The 24,316-nt window shown below is 40.7% G+C and overlaps 1 protein-coding gene across 1 annotated transcript in view; it reads left to right on the top strand.

Annotated features, from left to right (window-relative positions):
• The window catches only part of LOC106086113 (irregular chiasm C-roughest protein), a 1,171,308-nt gene that overhangs the window by 904,961 nt on the left and 242,031 nt on the right, over window positions 1–24,316 (top strand). The window contains exons 10-11 of the mRNA XM_059363383.1: window positions 2,913–3,024; window positions 3,098–3,218. Of these exons, the coding sequence (XP_059219366.1) occupies window positions 2,913–3,024; window positions 3,098–3,218 (233 nt within the window). The remainder of the gene's footprint in view (window positions 1–2,912; window positions 3,025–3,097; window positions 3,219–24,316) is intronic.

Genomic DNA, 24,316 nt, shown 5'->3' with positions numbered 1-24,316 from the left:
CTGCAAAGATCCTATGGGGTGATACGGATCGTGAGAGGACGCGGCTATTACTGAAAGGATGTAAGAAGGAGGTTAGTATAGCTTTTGGTATCATAACGGGATACATAAGACTACGAGTTAATTTATGCAAAATCGGTACGTCATGTGATAGCATGTGTAGGGCATGTGGGGAAGATGCTGAGACATTGGAGCATTTCCTATGTCATTGCCCGGCTTTCGCGGCTAACTGACACCGCTACTTAGGTTGGGACACAATACCAGATATGAATCCACTTAGGGAGTGGTATGGAAAACAACTAAGTTAAATTTTTTTCTTTTAGTTTATTTTTTAGTTTTCAGAGCACACAACAAGCCGATTACTGCTTAGGTGTATGTTCATAATGTCATGGGGCGGATTAATATTCGCACCCTTTTTTATACCCACCACCGTAGGATAGGGCGCATATTTATTTAGTCATTCCGTTTGTAACACATCGAAATATCAATTTTCGATGCATGCTGGTTAAGTTCATAAACGGGCCAACTCGGACCATATTTGGAAAGGGTCTAATGTCCATAAAAACTTAATTTTTCATCCCATTTTGCCGAAATTTTAAACGGAGAGTAGTATTTGGCCTCCCGACATCTGCCCTAATTATGGTTCAGATCGGACTATGTTTAGATAAAGCTGCCATATAGACGAATCTGCCGATAAAGGGTCTGATCCCAAAAAAAAAAACATTTTTTATTACTCGAATTCACTGAAATTTGAAACAGTGGATTAGTTTAAGCCTCCCGACATCTGACCAGAATATGGTAGAGATCGGACTATATTTTGATGTAGCTGCCATATAGACCTATCTCCCGACAAAAGCTCTGAAGCCCATAAAAGCTTTATTTTCTAACCGATTTCTCTAAAATTTTAAACAGTGACCTCAGTATGGTTCAGATCGGACTATATTTAGATATAGCTGCCATATAGACCGATCTCCCGATAAAGGGTCTGAAGCCCATAAAAGCTTTATTTTTTAACCGATTTCACTGAAATTTTAAGCAGTGAGTAGTTTTAGGCCTCCTGATATAGGGCCCAAATATTGTTCAGATCGGACTATATTTAGATATAGCTGTCATATAGACCGATCTGCCGATAAAGGGTCTGAAGCCCATAAAAGCTTTATTTTTTTATCCAATTGCGCTGAAATTTGAAACAGTGAGTAGTTTTAGGCCCACCAATATCTGACTCAAATATGGTTCAGATCGGACTATATTTAAATATAGCTGCCATATAGGCCGATCTCCCGATAAAGGGTCTGAAACCCATAAATCTGAAGCCCGAAAGGGGGTTTACATATATTGTGACGAAAAGGGGTTCACGAAAAGGGTGTTACGAACTTTGGATACCCAAGGTGGTGGGTATCCAAACTTCGGCCCGGCCTAACTTTATGCCTTTTTACTTGTCTAATCTAACATCTCTGTATAAAAATTGCCATGCTATTGGAGCCATATCATGTTATGGCCCGATTCAGACCATACTTGGTTTGGATGTTGGAAACCATAGTAGAAGTTTTTAAGTAAAATGTCTGCGAAATCGGCTAAAAATTGCGCCATATAGAAGTTTAAGAAGTAATGTCGGGATACCGGTTATATAGGATCTTTATCAGATTATAGACCAATTCAGACCACATCTGTCACTTATGTTTCAGGTCAATTGTACAAAAGTTCAGCCAATTCGGTTAAGAATTGCGCCCTCTATAGGCTCAAAAAGTATGAACGGGAGACTATTTTATTGGAGGGCTATATCAGGTTATGAACCGATTTTTACCATACATGGCATAATTGTTGGAAGTTGAAACAAAAGACTTCATGCGAAATCAGCATATAATTGCGCTCTTCTGAGGCTCAAGAAGACAATATCCAGGATAGGTTTATATGACAGCTACATCAAGTTATGAATCGATTTTGATCATACTTAACACAGCTGATGCAAGTCATTAGAAAACACTTCATACTAAATTTCAGTCAAATCGGATAAGAATTGCACCGTCTAGAGGTTCAAGAAATCAAGATCCAAGATCGGTGTTTATATCAGCTACATCAAAATATGGACGGATTTGACCCATTTGCAATCCCAACCGGCCTACATTGATAGGAAGCATGTGTGCAAAATTCCAAGCGTCTAACATTACTCCTTCGAAAGTTAGCGTGCCTTCCACAGACAGCCAGACGGACGGACGGCACTGGTCCCAGATAGTCGGAGATCCTCCTCAGTCTACCCTCCGCATCATACTATGGTCGCAACCATCCTCCTTCAGCATGCCGAGCTCCCTCAGCCTAAGCGCGACCTTGGCGGCGCAGTTTCGAATATAGGCCTCAATAGCCTGCAAATATAGCATGGCCTCTAGGCCTTCCTGCCCCTGTGACCCCGACGCAGGCGAGTCTCTGGACCCTCTCGAATTCTCTCGCACGCGTCTTCTTCTCAAACGGCAGATAACTTGCTACAATCTGATACCAACACCTCAGCTATTGGTTCTTTGTAAACCATTTTAATACTACTCTTCGACTTGAATTTTGAAGCTCTACTAGAGTAGAGATGTAAATCAACAACACTTTGTACTTGAAGAATGAAAATTTTATGAAAATAAAACTTTTTTGGGGCCATAACGTAGATTGTCATTCAGATATTCTAGCCATATGTGTTTGTCTATATTAGCGGTGAACTTTATCTAAGTTAAGTAAAGGCAGATTATTTTTTTTTTGCTATCTGAACTGTGAGTCTTGGTCATACCTCCCCTCGTCCATCATATTCTCTCATACCCCATAAACTTAATTTAAATTTAATATTGCATGTAATAGTAATGTCTATGTTGTCTCAGCGTTACATGCATACTGACTAACTCTCTTCATCGTCGTTGCTTTTTGTTTGTGTATTGCAGGAAACTTTACAGTTGCGGCCCGTTGGAAGACGTGATGCGGGCTTATATACTTGTCAGGCACAAAATTCAGTTGGTACCTCCGAACAGCTATCCGTGCAGCTTGATGTTAAATGTAAGTTTAAAAAAAGCAAAGTTTAAAAAACCTTAAACATTGTTTTTATATCAACTTTGTTCATTGTTTTCAGATCCTCCCAAAATATTGTCCGCTGGACCGGATCGCTTAACCACAGCTCCACTTTTCACACCGGCCGCCTTTGAGTGTGTGGCCGATGGCAATCCTATGCCCTCATTTAAATGGGTTCAACGGTAAGTCTTTTAGATTTTGTTTTTGCTTTCCTGTCCTATCTTTCAAAACTGATTCTTTGGGGAGTTTTTGTGTTTTTTATGTTTTTGGCATTTTTTTGTTTGTTCATAAATCCATTCGCTGATGGATTTTGTCGCTGTTGCCACTGCCGATGTTGTTGGTGCTTTGAAGGTTTGATATTTGTCTAACAATGGTGTTACGTGACCATCCCAGCTACGGAAGGACGTGATGATCTCACCTTCATTCATCATTCATCGTTCCCAATTCGTTTTCCCTTTGGAAATGGAGGACTGTTAAGGGTTACACCTTCAAAACCACTGACTCAAAGAGAAAGTTCTACTCGCTGCAAATTGTGCTGGCAGTGTAGATTATTGCGTTTTCCATTAAAAGTTCGCAATGCCTGGTAGTTTTGTTTTTGTTGTCCAAGTTGTGTGAGTGTGTTTTTGTTCCGCACAAACTTTGTTATTTTCACATTTGTAGATTGAAAAACAAGTTTTTTTTCGAAAAAAAAAGAGTTTTGAAAAAAGTTTTTTTTTTTTGCAAAAGTTCTTGGCCTTTTTGTGGATTCGCTAGAGGCCTTTCATAAAATAGATGGCCGCTTAGTTAGCTTGACTGCTATATATAAGGTTGTGGTTTTCACTACCAATATCAGCCAATGCAAACGTGCTGTTGTGCATTTGCATGTTGATGAAGGTGGGCAACACCATTAGTATTTAGAGCCGTGTTCGCTAACTTTATTAAATTGATTAAGTCATACAAGGTATATAAATGTTGGGATATTTATAAAGCATTAATAACTTATTTTATGAAATTTGCTCATTTCTTATACCCAGCATTATTATTTCTTATAGCCAGAATTATTAAAGTAACCGTTGAGTGGATCAGAAGTGTATTTTTATTATCTAGAAATAGATACTGCCTATTATGCAAAAAAAATTTTATAGCCTTTCAATAATAGGTACAGTTGAATTATCCATTAGGAAGTTGACGATCTACGTCGACGATCTAAATGGCTATGTTGGTGGCATCAGACCGTAACCTGAACCCTAAAGGACATAGGAAATGATATAGGAAATGCTCCAACGTCTCATCATCTGCCCCACATACCCTACAAATGCCATCACTTGCAGCACATGCTCTACAAATGCCATCACTTGTCCCGCCTCGTCCTCTCACGATCCGGATCAACCCATAGGATTTTCGCCGTCCTACCGACTGTTTCGCTGTTCCACAGGACTGCGTCGACCCGAAAGGTTTTGGGTTAACCAAGTTTATCGCCGGCAGTTCATTGTGCAACAATTCAGTCCATTCGGTTAAGAATTGGGCCTTGTAAAGGCTCAAGAAGCGAATTCGGAAGATCGGTTTATATGGGAGCTGCATTAGCTGCAAGATCGATTGAACCGGGAGAAACCGTTGTACTAAATTTCAGCCAAATCAGATGAGAATTGCGCCCTCTAATGGCTCAAGAAGTCAAGATCCAGGAACGGTTTATGTGGCAGCTATCTGAGGTTATGGACCGATTTGGACCATATTTATCACAGTTCTTGGAAAGCATAACAAAACACTTCATGCTAAATTTCAGCCAAATCGAATGAGAATTGCGCCCTCTAGTGGCTCAAAAAGTCAAGATCCAAGATCGGTTTATATGGCAGCTATATTAGGTTTTGGGCAGATTTGATCCATGCTAAGCACAGTACTTAAAAGTCATAACAAAACACTTCATGCAAAATTCAGCCAAATCGAATGTGAATTGCGCCCTCAAGTGGCTCAAGAAGTCAGGATCCTATATCGGCTAATATGGTAGCTATATCAGGTTATAGACCGATTTAAACCATACTTGGTACAGTTATTGAAAGTCATAATTTCAGCCACATCGGATGATAATTGCGCCCTCTAGTGGCTCAAGAAGTCAAGATCCAGGAACGGTTTATGTGGCAGCTATCTGAGGTTATGGACCGATTTGAACCATACTAAGCACAGTTCTTGGAAAGCATAACAAAACGCTTCATGCTAAATTTCAGCCAAATCGGATGAGAATTGTTCTTTCTAGTAGTTCAAGAAATCAATATCCAAGATCGGTTTATATGGCAGTTATGTCAGGTTATGAATCGATTTCTACCATACGTAGTATAGATCTTGGAAGTCATAACAAAACACTTTATGCAAAATTTCAGCCAAATCAGAAGAGAATTGCGCCCTCTAGTGGCTGAAGCAATCAAGATCCTATATCGGTTTATATGGCAGCTATATCAGGTTATGGACCGATTTGAGCCATACATGGCGTAATAGTTGAAAGTCAAACCAAAGAACTTCATGCAAGAATTGCGCCCACTAGTGGACATCGGAAGGCTGCAAACACAACAGATGGCAACGGCATACTCCACTCGTCTTCCCCATTTCTTAAAGAAAGCACTCTCTGTCCTGATATTATATCAGCGCAATGGCAAACCATTGTCCACTTCGTAGAAAGAGCTGCGAAATCCGTACTTGGGTACCAAGGCCTCCTCCAAGGAACCCATGGTACGACCAGGAGTTCCACAAAGCTACTGAAGCCACGAGTGTGGCGTACAAAGCAACTTTACTGTCAGTAGCAACGCGCCAGATGAAGGAGAGTTATCGTTAGAAAAGGAGAAAGCAAAAACGTCTCTTCAGCAAGAAAAAGCAGGCAAAGGAATGATGTAAGTGTGAGGCAATCGAGATGTTAAGGAGCGAGAATGAAGTCCGAAAATTCTACCAAAGAATTAAACATCAAACAGATGGCTTTGGAACAGGATAAGACCGGAGGCGACACGCTGATTAGGCATATGCATCAGCTTGTATGCGCAATCTGGCTAGATGAACGCATAACCAATGATTGGAACTTCAGCATACTACGACCGGTACACTTTAAAGGGGACAAAGTGGTATGTGTCAACTACAGAGGAATTAGTCTCCTCTCCATCGCATCCAAGATACTATCGAGCGTACTGTGTGAAATATTTAACTCTAAAGTCGCAACGAAATAATTTTTTGGGCCTAAACCCTTAAATCGAGCGATCGGTCTATATGGCAGCTATACCCAAATCTGAACCGATCTAGGCCAAATTGCAGAAATTTATCGAAGAGCCTAACGTTACTTACTGTTCCAAACTTCGGCGAAAACGGACAATAAGTGCGCCTTTTATTGGCCCAAAACCTTATATCGAGAGATTGGCCTATATGGCAGCTATTCCAAATCTGGGCCGATCTGAGCCAAATTGCAGAAAGTTGTCGAAGAGCCTAACGTAACTTACTGTACCAAATTTCGGCAAAATCAGATAATAAATGTGGCTTTTATGGACCTTATACTCTAAATCGGAGGATCGGTGTATATGGCAGCTATATCCAATTCTGAACCGATCTGTGCCATATTGCAGAAAGATATCGAGGAGCCTAACTTAACTCACTGTCCCAATTTTCAGCAAAATCAGATAATAAATGTGGCTTTTATGGACCTAAGACCGTAAATCGGAGTATCGGTCTATATGGCAGCTATATCCAAATCTGAACCGATCTGAGCCAAACTGACAAAGGATGTTGAAGGGGCTAACACAACTCACTGTCCCAAATTTCAGCAAAATCGGATAATAAATGTGGCTTTTATGGGCCTAAGACCCTAAATCGGCGAATAGGTCTTTATGGGGGGCTCATACACTTGGTCTCATATTTGGATATCAGATTCGAATTCTATACTCAAATACCTTTTATTTAAGCCCCATATTTCTATGGTCAGTAAATAAGTCCTGTTAGGAGGGGTGTTTTGCGGAAGGGGTGGACCCCCAGAAACGTGGTCCCACATTTATATAACAGATTCGTATTCTACTCGCAAATACTTTTCATTTGAGTCCCATATTGCCATATTGCCGGTAAATATGTCCGATTTAGGGGTGTTTTGGGGGTTGGGGTGGTTACCCTAGCACTTGGTTCGACAAATGGATATCAGATACGTTTTCTTATCCTAAATACCTTTAATTTGAGTCCCATATTATTGTGATTGGTCTAAGTATATGTTTGGTAGGTTTTAGGGTGGGGCGGCCCCCCTAGGTACCCCATCCGAAATTTGGATACCAATTTTTATTTTTAAGGTACTATATGAGAGCACACAAAATTTCGCTTAAATCGCACCACCCATCTCCGAGATCTGGCGTTTCAGAAAATTAGGGTAAGGGGGAGGGTCCGCCCCCCCTTCAGATATCAACAAATTTAGTACCCTATTTTCACCACGGGATCATTATACTCCATCTGTGAAAATTTCAAGAAAATTGGTTCAGCCGTTTCTGAGTCTATAAGGAACACACAAATATACAAACAAACAAACAAACACAAATTGATTTTTATATATAAAATAGGGTCGGAAATGGATATTGTGATGTGTTGCAAATGGAATGACAAAATGAATATACCCCCATCCTTTGGTGGTGTGTATACAAATCATCAATCTTTTTGTTGACTACAAAACCGCCTTCGACAGCCCTATATGATACGATTTTGCAGGATGACGTTTTATGATACACGCTCCTAAGTTAAAATAGAAAAGAACCTCTCTGAACCGTTCAATACCAAAGAAGGTTTCAGACGGGGAGACATCCTATCGTGTATCTCCTTAATACCATTCTGGAGAAGATTATGTGAGATGCAGGTGTGAATAGGCATGACACACACACTACATAGGAGAACATATGCTACTTGCTTATACCGAGGCAGTACTTGGAGTGAATGAGATATACCAGTGTGAATTTGTTAACTCTTCGTGCCACATTCCAATGTAGTGAAGGCAGTCCCTCCACTGACTTCTACATATAAATTTACAGTGTCAGACATTTGCAATTCAACAAGCGATTCAGTAACAAAACTTGTCAAATTGCAATGAAACAAATTTTTTGATTCAGACACAATTTTTGCGTAAATCCCCTTGAGTGAGTCTTTTTCAGGTGCCACACTATATGTTGGAAAGTTCCCGGAATATCTATGTTGTAAATTTTAATGCCAATAATTCATGGTGTTTCAAACAATGAAATATAAAGGGGACCATGGTGGTAAATACAAAAACCTTTATTGGAATACTCTGTACTTGTATTTTGGTGGAATTTCACTTAACTTACAAAGGTGCTGATTTAAATTTACTATTTTCCGTCACAGGTACTGGTCAAGAGACATTTTAGTCAAACTAAACTAAACTACTTTAACTACAGATTTCCAATTGTGCATAACCATAATTGGCATTTGTATAACTTTTTCTTGCAAAGAAAAATCAAATAAACTGGCCATACGTCTGCTGTCAACATCCTTGATTTTTCTAAAGAGAAAAAAATCATTAATTAAGATGGATTTACATATGTGTGCATAATGTTCTTAGTTTGTCACAATGCTGGCATGCTTGTATTGCTAACAGTTTTCCAAGAAATTTTTTTACTGTGCAATTTTCTTGACATAGCAAACTCATGTACCCACATACACAAATGTACCTATTACCGCACTTGGTTGATAAGAAGAAATGCGTTAAATGCCATCTGAATGATATCCTACCATTTTTTCTAGCCAAATAACCATTTTAATTAGTCAAAGTTGTGTCGTTGGTGCAATGACAATGACAAACATGTTCTTGTTGCTGATATAATTTCACCATTGTGTCTGTCATGGCAAGCAGAGAGAGAGGGAGGATTATATGCGTGTGTGCATGTCTAAGTCAACCGGATTTCCTTTCTTTGTAATTGGCTGCAAGCAAAAAAAAAAAAAAAAAAAAAAAAAAAGAGTAAACGACAACATTCCTTGGATTCTTCATATTTTGCTGCATACTTACCGGCAAGTTTACGCATATTCACACGCTTACACCAATACACTGAAACATTCAAGTACACTCACTCTCCAGCACATATTTTCATATTACTACTTGGAAGGTAGATAAAGTATTATGCTTTGGGATTTTATTAAAAATCCTTGTTACACGTCTTCTCTTACTCCGCCGTTTTGCCATGGGTGTCTGTGTGTGTGCTGGTACGGAAGGATATGCAATCCTCCGGCACTAAAGACATTTTGATATTAGTGTTGGTTAGAATGTTTTGCTTTGAGATTCCTTTCGCAATCGTGTACTTAATTAGTATGCAAAGCTGTTGGTTATACGCTATGCACACGTACATTCCCATTTGCATACATACACGCCTTTATATTTATAAGCATTAAGTTATGCTAAGAAGGATTGTCAGATATCAATCTAGAATTTCAGGTGCAGAATACTATCGGCTGTAGTAAGGGTGATGGTAGAATATGATGCTCAATGTTTGACTGTTCTTCGTTTAGATAAGGTTAGGTTACATTAAAGTGGCTGTTGAAATATTCAAGTTAACTATATGTGCAGGTGGAGGGGCAACATGAGGCCACGAAACCATGAAAAAATCTATTTTTTGGAACATTTTACATTGCGCGATTTTTATAAACTGAGCTAGAAACGACGAAAGAAAGACCAAAGGATGTACACAAAGGTAGATCCATTAAAATACTATATCAAGGATGGATGATTTAAACGGCAAGAAGCAAGTAAACAAAAGGTTTCTTCAGCATTTTACATTAAAAAGTATCCAAACAAAGATACGAAGGGATGCTACAACAAGAGAACATAAGTATTCAACACTTTCTACAGCACTCTTAAAAAAAGATTCCCATAAGCGCAACCTTAGGGCTCAAGGCCCCGTGTTATGGTAATCAACGAACTTCGGCCGAAAGTAAGAAGTTCGTCTATCTCCTTTCTGTCAAGGTAAGGTAAGGTTAAAGTGGCAGTCTCACTCAGATGTTTTCGTTCATTGTGACACCACACAGACACAGAAGAAAGAAGGTGGTTTCTTGTTCCCACCGTTGAAACAAAGCCCAACAACTTGCGAATGTTCACATCCGCTAAATCAGACAAGTTCTCAAAGAAATGAGAACCTAAATTAGAACTTCTTCTGACTGCCAGTGCAAGACACACATACTGTAGATGTTCTATAGTTTCTTCTTTCTCGACATCCTAACAGCTTCAGCAAAAGTCGTTACTGGCAACCTTCAGTCTGTCAGCATGTTTTCCTATCAGAAAGTGACCTGTCATGATAGACACAATGACTGAGACGTCGGTTCTAGCCAGTGACAGCAAAGTCTAGTCTAGATTAAACCATATAATTTTGAAATGCTCATAGATCCCCATTTGTGACCGTCTATCATTCGTGGCCCTTCCGGTCTGATCCAACAGACTTAGGTTAGGTAAGGTTAGCTTAATTATAAGTGGCAGTCTGCCATCGGACTCACTTAGACGTGATAGTTAGTGATACCACAGAAACAGAAGAAGAAAGATGCCTTCTATGGTTGCCCAAAATAATTGCGGATTTTTCATATAGTCGGCGTTGACAATTTTTTTCACAGCTTGTGACTCTGTAATTGCATTCTTTCTTCGGTCAGTTATCAGCTGTTACTTTAAGCTTGCTTTAGAAAAAAAGTGTAAAAAAAGTATATTTGATTAAAGTTCATTCTAAGTTTCATAAAAAATTTACATTTTCTTTCTTTTAAAAAATCCGCAATTACTTTTTGGGCAACCCAATAGTTCCTACCGTTGAACCATCCAGATCGCTTTAAAAAGCCCAACCACTGTTGGGCTTTTTAAAGCGCTAAATCAGATAAGTTCTCAAAGAAATGAGAACCTAAAGTGGAACCTTCTGACTGCCAGTGCGGGACATACATGCAGCAGATGTTCTATAGTCTCTTCTTCCTCGGCATCCTCACAGCTTCGGCAAAAGTCGTTACTGGCAACCTTCAGTCTGTCAGCATGTTTTCCCTGTCATGACGGACACAATGACTGGGAAGTCTTTTCTAACCAGAAACATCAAAGTCAAGTCCAGACTAGGCCAAATAATTTTGGAATGCTTACAGCCCCCCATTTGTGGCCGTCTATCATTCGTTGCCCTTCCGGTCTGATCCGACGGACTTAGGTTACGTTAGGTTAGCTTAAGTTTAAGTGGCAGTCTGCCATCAGACTCAGACGTTTTCGTCCATTGTGATACCACAGGAACAGGAGAAGGAAGATGCCTTCTAGTTCCCACCGTTGAACCATCCAGATCGCTTTAAAAAGCCCAACCACTTGAGAATGTTCACATCCGCTAAATCAGATTAGATCTCAAAGAAATGAGAACCCAAAATGGAACTCCTCCTGACTGCTTCCGGAGTGTGTCCATGGAGTGTGTAAGGTACTTCCTAGTCTCGCCAGCTCGTCTGCTTTAGAATTCCCAGGGATATCTCTGTGGCCCAGCACCCAGAACCGGTGAATATTGAACTGCTCAGCCATCTCGTTCAGAGATCTGCTACAGTCGAGGATGGTTTTTGTGTTCAGAAATACGATCTCCAGGGAGTTAATGGCTGCCTGGCTGTCTGAGAAGATATTTATGCCAGTTATCGTTGTGACATTATATCTTAGCCATTCCACCACTTCCTTAAATGCAAGGATCTCCGCTTGATACACTTATCGATTTAAGCCCGGCTGGTCGTCTTATTTGGACCCAACCGTGTAGAAGTCTATGTCACTTCTATTACCAGGGACATCGTATTTCCAATCGGTTCTATCAGAACTAGTGGTACAGTACTGGAATATGGGACATTGTATTAAGGATAACACAGTGATCGTAGCCGCCATAACCAAAGAGAAAACTCCCTTGGTCTCACAGCAGTGGTTGTAGCAATTTGTCTCGCCACAATGTCCAGAGACCTGAGGTGTAGAAACAAATTCAGTGAGGCAGATGGGGTCGGCCTCAGTGCGGCTGTGATGCACAAACAACCTGTCCTTTGAATCCGGTTGAGTATTGAACAGTAGGTGGAATTTTGAAGCGCCTTCCACCACATCACAACACCATATAGCATTATAAGTCTGACAAATGCAGTATATACCCAGTGCATGAGAAGAGGTCTAAATCCTTACAGTTGCGTAGGTCAAGAGTTGCCTTTCTTACCCTTTCCACAATGTTAGATTTGAAGTTCAATTTCCTGTCCAGAAAAGCTCCCAGATCTTTTGCGCTTTCAGTAAATGAAACATTCGGTCCTCCCAAGGTGACAGGTACCACTGTAACTAACATGTCTTACCTGGTAAAAAGAACTACTTCTTTTTCGCACGGATTTACTCCTAGATCACATTCGGTAACCCCACCGCTTCTATAGACTTTCAGTCTCAACTTGTTTAATTCGTAGAATACAACTCCTTCAGACTTGTTGAGGTCTGCGAGACAACCGGAGTTTAGTACGAATACTGCATGTCTTCGGTCATCATTATCTCATCCAATCTACCAATCTTTCAGTAGGTGGTTGAAAGATTGAGATTACATTCCCTTAGTCTTCCAAGTATCGATTCAGGATCTAAGGGAATCCTTGGTATCGAAGCATGCGCCATTGGTCGAGAGGGAATATCTTTCTTCTGGACTAAATCTAGTGTTGCACCTGGCCAGATCTCACCAATCTTTTTTAGCGCACAACGATACATACTTCGGTGAGTGTTGATTACAATTAGTCTGTAACGGCCCCGATACTAGTCTGAATCGCCACAAACTGGAGGAGACTCAGTAAATTCCGCAAGGACATCGAAGTATACTGATGACACCCCATTGACTATCCCACTCCAATTATTCCTAGGTATGCAGCCCTGTTCTTCTCCCCTATCGACAACTACCATCACCAAACTGCCCCTTGCGACATTAGGAAAGGTTTTTGGACCCATCTTACTTTTGTTCGCTCTAGATCTTTTAGGCATGGGATGCCCTCCAGGCGACCGCAGCCTTTTGGCGGACTGCGGTGCAGTTTCCGAATCTAAACGTGTAGTCTTTGGGGTAGCCTGTGCAGCGAATCCCCGAGCCCAATTTATGGAGTCTCTCCCCCTATCAGTGAGAGTCATAGGATCATTCGCAACAAGCCTCTCAATAAACCTGAGATCGATGCGTCTTCTATTATTTCAACCTCCTAAGTTTCTCTCTCAGTTTCCGAATCTAGACGTGTAGTCTTTGGGGTAGCCTGTGCAGCGATTTTCCGAGCCCAATTTAGGGAGTCTCTCTCCCTATTAGTAAGAGTCTTAGAATCATTCTCACCAAGCCTCTCAATAAACCTTAGAACGATTCGCCTTTTATTATTCCAACCTCTCAAAAATCGTGTTGGTTTGCCGGGGAAGGCTGATGGGCTAGGCAAATTATAGGCATGCGAAGTTAGAATAGGTCCATGTCATTAGACTCGAGTCAGGTGCGTCTGTCGGCTAGTGAAGCCAGGAGCAGCCGCTCCACCAGTCGAGGTTCCAGTAGCAAACAACATGCTACGGCCTGATACCACCGCCGGAGCTGTTGGATCTTTGGAGTCCATTCTAAGCCTACTCCCGGGCTGTAGATCTGCCACTCCACTAGAAACAGACGCAGATCATCAACCGCCTAATAGATACCACTATTATAGCTATCCTTGAGTGACTTCAACTTTTCTCCCAAAAATAATGACCAGTTACGACTTACAGGAAAATTCTTGGGAGTGAAATAAGAAAACGTCCGCCCCATTCAATGGTTCAAACAAGAATCCTGAGAGAAGGTGTAATTTGATATAAACTCTGCGACTGGATGAGGGAGAAGATTGAGGAATCCTCTCCAACCCAACCTAAACTAACTTATCATTAACGCAGCCAATGGTCTTAAGTCTATCTGTCACTTGGTACCATCGATCAATATAAAGGATTCGTCTTACTTTTTCAATTACTTTGCCCCACTAGGGCGGGCGACACTAGTGAGGTAATTACCTGAGTTAATCAGCTGTGTAAACTTCTCTACTAAAGTGGTGTCGCTCTGCGCAAGGTCCCTTATCATTGAGCTTAAACTTGTGTCGGACAACACTCATTGGTATGAGAGATGTATTCCCGCAGGTCCTTAATGGGCGAAATTACAGAGTCCGGAGAATCCTCTCTACACTCCTCAATCATATTTCCATGAATAGTAGGACATTCAAACATCTTTCAGTGCAAGTTTGATCCGGTCAAGCTGCAGTATCGGTTTGGGTCAGAGCCTTGTTCGGAGTGCGTTTTAAAGACACAATTCGCTAATTAGTCTACACCTTCCATATTCTTTAGATAGGGTAGAGAACTTTTCTAGTCATCTTCCTTTTTTGCTCCTTCGCTTTCTATGATTTTCCTTTATATTTTTGTGGTTTGCATCTCCATCAGAAATTGAAGTCCCAGCTCGCTCTGGTCCCAAAATTTCAGCGTTTCTAGTCATCTTCTTTTTTTGCTTCTTCGCTTTCTATGATTTTCCTTTATATTTTTGTGGGTTGCATCTCTATCAGAAGATGAAGTCCTAGCTCGTTCGGGTCCCAAAAAATCATCTGGAAACCATTCCATCAGTTTCATGTAACAGCATTCCAAATTTAAAAAAAAATCTTTGCAAGAAGCTTCAAACGAATCAACGTTATCTTGTCTGATTGGTGAGTTATTGATTGCTGATGTAGTAATGGTTGGTTGTTCACCTGAACTTGAGACCTGTAGAATGCATTCCCGGTGTTGAACCGTTCAGTTCCTACCTTCCAAGGTAATTTCGTTTATTCTTTTCCTCCATGTTAAGTTTGTGGATAAAGTTAAGCCAAGGCGATGCTGGGAAATTTGTTCCACAAATGGATAACTTGACCCTAGATTCAAACCTAAAACCAACGCTTAGCAACAAGGGCTGGCGACAGTTAAGACTATAACGGCTAAATCAGACGACAAAAGCTGGTTTAATCAGACATGCAGAGATGCTGTCAGATCGAAAGAGGTTGCATTCAGGAACTGGCGCTTGGATAAAAATGCCAATACTGAACTGCTGCGCAAACAGGCAAGATCTTCGTGTGCCAATGTGCTTTGGCGCGAAACTACTAAACTACACGAGGAAGTAAGAGCTTATGGTCGTTCGTGAATAGAGTGAAGGGAAGTTCTTCATCTATTCCAACTCTTGTTAAGGACGATCAAACGTTCACTGACCCGGTTGATAAGACTAACCTGTTGGCTGATATATTTGCAGGGAACTCTTCCCTGCCGGATAGCAATCAACCACTCCCCTCAATCGAAAATGTATCTGGCATCATGGCCCAAATATTTTTCGAACTCGTGGAGTTAAAAGGGTTCTTGACAATCTAGACGTAAATTAATCCCCGGGCCCGGATGACATATTAACACTTGCCTTACGCAAGTGTTCTTCGACGCTCGCTCGTCCATTACGCAACCTTTTCAACCTTGCCTATCGTGCGCGAGTCTTCCCGGCGCTTTGAAAGGTTGCAAAAGTTCAGCCAATATCCAAGAAGGGTGAGGCAAACAACCCTGCAATTTATCGGCCAATTGCGATATGCTCCGTATTTAGAGTCTAATGGCCTTCTTAGCGACCAACAGTATGGGCGGCCTCATGGCACTTCTGTCGGAACGTTGGAGTCGCTCAATCCACCAGTTTGGTGAGAGTAAGGTTGTGGCTCTGGATATCTCCAAGGCATTTGATAGGATCTGGCACGGCGCATTACTATTGAAGCTTGTCGCATTTGATGTCGGTAATGGCTTCGTTCGAATTATTTCGAGCTTTCATAGAGATCGCACTATTCGAGACCTTATAGATGAGTTCTCATCCAATGAGCACAAATTGACCGCAGGTGTACCCCAGGGCTCTGTTTTTTCCCCTTCTTTTATTATACCCTCCACCATAGGATGGGGGTTATACTAATTTCGTCATTCTGTTTTTAACTACTCGAAATATTCGTCTGAGACCCCAAAATTATATATATTCTTGATCGTCGCGACATTTTATGTCGATATAGCCATGTACGTCCTTCTGTCCGTGCGTCCGTCTGTCCGTCCGTCCGTCCGTCCGTCTGTCCATCTGTCCGTCCGTCTGTCTGTCCGTCCGCCCGTCTGTCCGTCCGTCTGTCTGTCTTTAGCACGCAAACTTCCGAAGGAGTAAAGCTAGCCGCTTGAAATTTTGCACAATTACTTCTTATTAGTGTAGGTCGATTGGCATTGTAAATGGGCCATATCGGCCCATGTTTTGATATAGCTGCCATATAAACCGATCTTGGGTCTTGACTTCTTGAGCCTCTAGAGTGCGCAATTCTTATCCAATTGGATTGAAATTTTGCACGACGTGTTTTGTTTTTATATCCAACAACTGTGCCAAGTATGGTTCGAATCGGTCCATGAGCTGTCATATAAACCGATCTTGGGTCTTGACTTCTTGAGCCTCTAGAGGGCCCAATTCTTATCCGATTGGAATGAAATTTTGCACGACGTGTTTTGTTATGATATCCAACAACTGTGCCAAGTATGGTTCGAATCGGTCAATAACCTGAGATAGCTGTCATATAAACCGATCTTGGGTCTAGACTTCTTGAGCCTCTAGAAGGCCCAATTCTTATCCGATAGGAATGAATTTTTGCACGAAATATTTTGTTGTCATATCCAACAACTGTGCTAAGTATGATTCAAATCGGTCCATAACCTGATATAGCTGTCATATAAACAGATCTGGGGACTTGACTTCTTGAGCTTCTAGAGGTCGCAATTCCTATCCGATTTGGCTGAAATTTGCGTAACGTATTTTATTCTTATTTTCAACAACTGTGTCAAATAAGGTTTAAATCGGTTCATAACCTGATATAGCTGCCATATAAACCGATCTGGAATCTTGACTTCTTTAGCCTCTAGAGGTCGCAATTATTATCCAATTTGCCTGAAATTTTGAACGACGGATCCTCTCATGAACAGCAACATACGTGTTTATTATGGTCTAAATCGGTCTATATCCCGATACAGCTCCCATATAAATCGATCCCCAAAGGGCGCAATTCTTATTCGAATTGGCTGACATTTTACACAGGTCTCCAACATATAATTTAATTATAGTCCAAACTGGATCATATCTTGATATCCCTCTAATAGCAGAGCAAATCTTTTCTTATATCCTTTTTTACCTAAGAAAAGATGCTGGGAAAAGAAATCGACAAATGCGCTCCATGGTGGAGGGTATATAAGATTCGGCTCGGCCGAACTTAGCACGCTTTTACTTGTTCTAATTTTCATCAGCAATCTGTTGGATCAGACATCGAATCCGAACTACTCATTTGCGGATGATATTAATTTCTGTCAGTCGTACTCATTCGACCATAGGCCGAGTCTTCGAGAGATTGAGGACCAGAAGCGAGTTATGGACGATACACTCTGCCAGGATTTGCTGGCCATTTCTGAGTGGGGTCGAATGAATCGAGTAGATTTTAATGCACGGAAGACTCAGTGCTGCTTGTTGTCACACAAACGATTCGCTGACCCATTACGATAATCTTTGTCTATCAACGGTGTAGATGTTGAGCAATCAGAAGCTCTTGATGTTCTGGGCATGAAAATACAAAGTGATGTCCGTTGGGCTAAACGTTTATTCGAAGTGTCGAAGAAGCATTTAAGTGTTTAGGCTTCCTTAAACGGTGTAAAAATTACTTCACTCCGTCTGATCTTCTTAACATGTATGGACTGGAGCTTCAAAATCATCCCTGAAGCTACTGGACCGTGTACAGAGGAGAGCGATGGTCTGATTGGGGACAGTGGGATATCCAACTCTATTGCCAACTCTTCATCATCGTCGCAATGTGGGTTGTTTGGCGCTGTTCTATCGGTACTTTCATGGTGTGTGTTCGTCTGATATTTGTCTTCTTATTTCTGATGTAAGGATGTGTGTCAGGGATACTAGACATTCAAGGAATTCACACCCCACGTTTGTAATTGATTGGCCAGCGGACTGCACAATGCATTATAGAGAGAATTCTTATTTCACCCGAACCGTTCGTATGTGGAATCGACTTCCGGCTACTGCTTTTCCCACCCACTTTGGCATCCAAGGATTTAAGACAAATGTCAATAAGCACTACATCCTTTTACCCTCCCCCCCCCCTCCCCCCTCCAATTCCTAATTTCCTCTCGCCTCTCGCCAACGCAATGCACTGCATTCATAGGGGACATCACCTGCGTGTTGGCTGACGTCATGTCGCCTAGCCGTCATGTAAACCAAACCACCGTCTTAACATAACGCGGAAGGTTCATTGATAGTGGTTATTTGCCACTTTGGATCGACCACTTTAACATTATTCCATTTTCAATTATTCAAATGTGTTAAATCTCCATTTTGGATTACAAGATAATGAAATCCTGCTTGCAAAACAATTTACAACTTTAGTTAATTTTTAATGAAAATATTTATATTTATTTTAATTCTAACTATCTGCTATCATCATTTTTGCACATGGCAGCGCCAAATGAAAATTAGAAAGCCTTGCCATGCTCCCTCATGCTCCCCCATGCATCTGCATGGCCATGTCCTGCAAATGTTGGTCTTCGTCTCAGACAAATGTTTGTCAAAACTTTCCATTAAAGTCTCAGCACAATGTACACAAATATCTAACACAACACAATGGGCGCTTGACTTTAGCAGCTAGCTGCTGGAAATGTGTGTTGTTTGTGTGCGTTAGTTTATTGCCAATGTTGTTGCATCCTTTCGTATTCCATGCTTCCGTGAGCCATAGAAAGAGTTTGAATAAAGAATAGAACTTGTAATAATAACAACAACAGCAGCAATACATCGAGAAACAACAGCATGGCAGGGTAAAAGATTGCAAAAGGCAAATCTATTAGAATTCTTGTGAGCATATGTAAGTGTTGACTTAATGAAGTACGTGTCTGCCAAGAAATTAAATGCCAATTGTTTGGGCTTAAGTAATGGCAGCACAACTTGACGACAGTCAATATACATACATCCTTCCTGTTTTACTGTTCTACTTCTGTCCCTCGAGTTGTTTATGTTGTTATGTGTGGAGGAAGACCAAAGCAAAAAATGTATGGCCCAAACAATTGAGACTAAATTACGACCATAAAAATTTTAATGAAGACAAGTGTGTATGTGTGTGGCTGTGTGTTCGTGCTTTTGCGGTTGATGAAATGTTTCGAATGTGTCTGTATAAAATATGCCAATAAATGTTAAGAAAATATGCTGCACGTAATTAAAAGATAATGAGAACAGTGAATCGAGTAGAACAAGCGCCAAAGGACAACAAACAGCATAAACGCTGAGAGAGATCGCTGAGAGAAATTAAAAAGTTATTCATTCACAAGCATCAAACTTCATGGATGTGTTTTATTTGAAATGTTATATGGCAAATTAGGATGCAATTGGTGTGCTCAGGTTTAACAAAAAACAGTGGATGAATTATGGCAACGCATGTTAATGGGTTATGGGAAATTTTTATGACTTCGACAGCAGTCGTTAAATATTTAAAACATATTTCTTTTGCAACGATGGGGATGTATTTTTCGCCTTCTTACGGTTTGAAGACTTAAGAAATTAAGCGAAGATCATGTAGAAGGGGTTAAGGAAATTATTATCAAATACGTAAAAATACCTTAAGTTCAGCTGGACCGATTCATATACACCATTCACCATTGAAGGAGTTATTTAGGGTTTTGGACTTTTTAGGGAAAAAACTAAAACAAGTGTACTTGGATTTTTGGAATTTCAACAGAATCGCGTTCAAATCCCAAACAGGCCTAATAAAGTTATGAGCCGATTCAGTCTATCGGTATAAATGTTAGAAGTCGTAACAGCCATGTTGATTAACAATTATGTTCTCAAGAAGTACAAATGGGGGATCAACACTTGTGAGGTATTTATTTACCTTAGCTAATCAGCCGTGTGAATTTCTCTTAAGTGGTGTCGCTTTCCAACAGTAAATGTTTATACCCATCTCCGAAGAAGGAGGCTATATTTGTTATGTCATTCCGTTTAAAATACATCGAAATAATATTTTCCGAACCCATAAGGGGTACAAATTCTTGGTCGTCTTCAAAAATGGAGATGAGAGAATGGATTGAGAATGGGAGCAGCTCACACCATCGCGGTATAATCGAGGCGACGATGGAAAACCTGAAAAGAAGGGAAGAGGTTTCCAATCGAATACCTGAGATGAACCTTGAAGTCGAGTGCGAGACACTGCTGCCATCGACACAATCTTGGATTGACGGAACTCTAGTATTGTCATCTGGAAAATCATGTCAATCATTATAGAGGACAGAGTGGGCCTGGTTGTCTACATTGAGAACCCAGGGACTGAGATCTGTTTTAGACTGCCTGACCATAGTACGGTCATGCTGGCGAAGATCCGGGCGATCAGGGAATGCGTGAATTGGAGTGGTGCTAACGCGAGGACGTCGAGTGTGAACATCTTTACCGACAGTAAAATTGCCATAAAGGCAATAACAACCAGGACGGTAAGGTTATGAACACTCTTGCAGTATAAGAAGAAGATTAACGCCTTCTCAAAGGATAGCAAAATACGCATCGTTTGGGTGCCGAGCAATAACGGAGTAAGGGGAGATGAACGAGCAGACGATTTGGCAGTGAAGGCCACAGGATTGCCGTCAATAAACTTGGTTAACCCGAAGCTTTTTGGGTCGACGCAGTCCGAGTTAAGGGAGTGGGTGACGAATACGCACGCAACAGCGAAACGGTTGGTAGGACGTCGAAAATCCTTTGAGGGGATCCCCATCGTGAGATGATGAGGCTATTGCTGAAAGGAAGCAAGAAGGAGGTCAGTATAGCTATTGGTATCATAACGGCACACATAGGACTACGAGCTCACTTATGTAAAATCGGTGCGGCAAATGATAGCATGTTAAGGGCATGCAGGGAAGATGAGAGAGACATTGGAGCATTTCCTTTGTCATTGCCCGGCACTTAAGTGGAGGCACAATACCAGACGTGATCCAACTTAGGGGAGTGGTATTGAAAACAATTAAGGATTTTGCAAGTAGCACGGTATTTTTAACTTTTTTTGAAGGTTTTTAACTTTTTTTGAAGGTTACTTTATAGTTTTTAGAGCTCACAACAAGCCGATGGAGCGGATTAATATCTGCACCCCCTTTTCAACCTAAGGAAGGGCAAAAGTCGGGCGGGGCACAATGTGGGAGCCATATCCAATTGTGAACCATTATCAAACAATCCGTATCAAATTTCGATCAAATATATTCAAATTGTAATAACTACGGTTGACAAATGACAACATTAACGCAAATTAGCCAACATCTGACAAACGAATATATATGGGAGCTATATCTAATTCTGAACCGATTTCGAGCAAACTTTTCTGGTATTGTGGTAGTCGTCGAGGAAAACGTTGTGCAAAGTTTTGGCAAGATCGGTCAATAAATGCGTTTGCAGTGGCTCTTGAAGTGAAAATCGGGCGATATACATGTATGGCAGCTATATCTTAATCTGAGCCGATTCCTATGAAATTCATCAGTAATGTCGAAAGTCAAGAGAAAATCCCTCCTACCCAATTACGAAAGAATAGGTTAACAAATGACAACTTAATTGCAATAATTCTCAAAACCGGACGAACATATATATGGGAGTTATATCTTAATCTGAACCGATTTCGAGCAAACTTCTCAGGTGTTGTAGTAACCGTCGATGAACCCGTTGTGCAAAATTTTGCCAAGATTGATCAATATATGCGCTCTTGACTCTTAAAGTTAAAATCTGGCGATATGTGTAAATGAGAGCTATATATAAATCTGAACCGATTTCCATGAAATTCAACACTAATGCCGAGAGTCAAGAGAAAATTCTTCGTGTCAAATTTTGAGAGAATCGGTTTACAAATGGCCATTTAATTGCATTATTATTGCAAATCGGACGAACATATATATGGGAGCTATATCCAAATCTGAACCTATTTTTTCCAATTTCAACATGCTTCGTCTCTAGGCCGAAAAACATGCCTTACCAAATTTGGGACAGTGTGTTGTGTTAGGCCATTCAAAATACTTCTTCAATTAGGCCCAGATCGTCATAAAGTCCGTTCCTCCGATTTTTGGTCTTAGACCCATAAAAGCCACATTTATTATCCGATTTTGCCCAAATTTGAGACAGTGAAGTGTGTTAGGCCACTCGATGTCTTTCTTCAATTTGGCCTTGATCAGTCCAGATTTGGATATAGCTGCCATATAAACCGATCTCTCGATTTAAGGTTTTGGGCCCATAAAAGAAGCATTTTTTGTCCGATGTCGTCGAAATTTGGGACAGTGAGTTGTGTTAGGACCTCCGACAACCTTCTTTAATTCGGCAAAGATCGGTCCATATTTGAATATAGCTATATCCAGATTTGGATATAGCTGCCATATAAACCGATCTCTCGAATTAAGGTTTTGGGTCCACAAAAGGCGCATTTATTGTCCGATGTCGCCGAAATTTGGGACAGTGTGTTGTGTTGGGTCTTTCGACATTCTTCTTCAATTTGGCTTAGATTGGTCCAGATTTGGATATAGCAGCCATATAGACCGATCTCTCGATTTAAGGGGCCATAAAAGGCGCATTTATTGTTCGAGTTAGCCGAAATTTGGGACAGTGAGTTGTGTTAGGCTCTTCGACATTTTTCTGCAAACTTAGCCCAAATAGGTCCAGATTTGGATACAGCTGCCATATAGACCGATATCTCGATTTAAAGTCTAGGCCCCATAAAAGGTGGTGGGTATCCAAAGTTCGGCCCGATCGAACTTAACGCCTTTTTATTACCTGTTTTAAATTATCCTTCACTGCTAAACCAATTAAAAAAACGAATGAACTCATATCTTACTACAGAGGCAAAAGTTTTGTTGTAGTCTATTCATTTTGCCACCAGCCTTGCTTTTCGTCGCAATACCTTGTTATTTGCACCAATTTTCATTTTAAAAACCCTTTTGGTAGGAATTGCATTCTTATTAGATCAAGGAATCATATCCTCTTTTCATAGCTGCTTCTATTCTTAAAAATATGGAGATGAAACAGTTTCAGCTAAATTTGTTGGATCATTAGACACGAACTTCAAAGCACTAAATACAAAAGTACGTTAAGGCATGCTTGCTATTCTCTCTGGACGTCGAATTTAAATATTTTCATATGCTGCTTCGGGATGTTCTATCGATGAGATTTCAGAATTTTCGTCATTGTATCCTGTATCCTGTTTCCAATATCAAGCTATCACAGAAATCTTCTTCACTTGTTGAATTATTCTCAGCATTTGGTGACGAATCCGTTCATTTTCATTTTCTGATTCTCTCGCTATTGGCTACTCTTGTGAAGTACTTTCTATGTCGGTTGGTAATTCTACTGATGAACTTTCCCGCGAACTGACACCTTCAGAATTCATCTCTTTATACACTTCTTGAAAATTCAAAATTTGATTGTAATTTGAATTTTCACCAATAAATTAATTTTCGAAGAAAACCACATCTCTGCTGGTTACGATTTCTTTTCCTGCTGGATCAAACAGACGATAAGTCGTTGACTCTGAACTGTACCCAACTAACATAAATTCAATGGACTTTTTCAACAAATTTTACCGCTTCTGTATTGGTAAGTGAACCATAGCTTTGCAACCAAATACCCTGAAATGTTTTAATGTAGGCTTTTTATACCCTCCACCATAGGATGGGGGCATACTAATTTCGTCACCCCATAAATTATGTATATTCTTGATCGTCGTGACATTTTAAGTCGAACTAGCCGTGACCGTCCGTCTGTCCGTCCGTCCGTCTGCCTGTCGAAAACACGTTAACTTTCGAGGAGTATTAGTGTAGGTCAGTTGGGATCGTAAATGTGCATATCGGTCCATGTTATGATAAAGCTGCCATATAAACCGATCTGGGGTCTCGACTTCTTGAGCCACTAGAGGACGCAAATATTATCCGATTCAACTGAAATTTTGCATGAAGTGTTTTGTTAGCACTTCCAAGAACTGTGCTACGTATGGTTCAAATTGGTCTATAACCTGATATAGCTGCCATATAAACCGATCTGGGGTCTTGACTTCTTGAGCCACTAGAGGGAGCAATTATTATCCGATTCAGCTAAAATTTTGCATGAGGTGTTTTGTTATGATCTACAAAGCTGTGCTAAGTAAGGTTCAAATCGGTCCTTAACCTGGCATAGCTGCCATATAAGCCGATCTGGGGTCTTGACTTCTTGAGTCACTAGAGGGAGCAATTATTATCCAATTTGCTGAAATTTTTCATGAGGTGTATTGT

This window comes from Stomoxys calcitrans, chromosome 2 (genome assembly GCF_963082655.1).
Source record: "Stomoxys calcitrans chromosome 2, idStoCalc2.1, whole genome shotgun sequence".
Taxonomy (NCBI): Eukaryota; Metazoa; Arthropoda; class Insecta; order Diptera; family Muscidae; genus Stomoxys; species Stomoxys calcitrans.
This window is presented reverse-complemented; position numbering and strand designations above follow the sequence as displayed.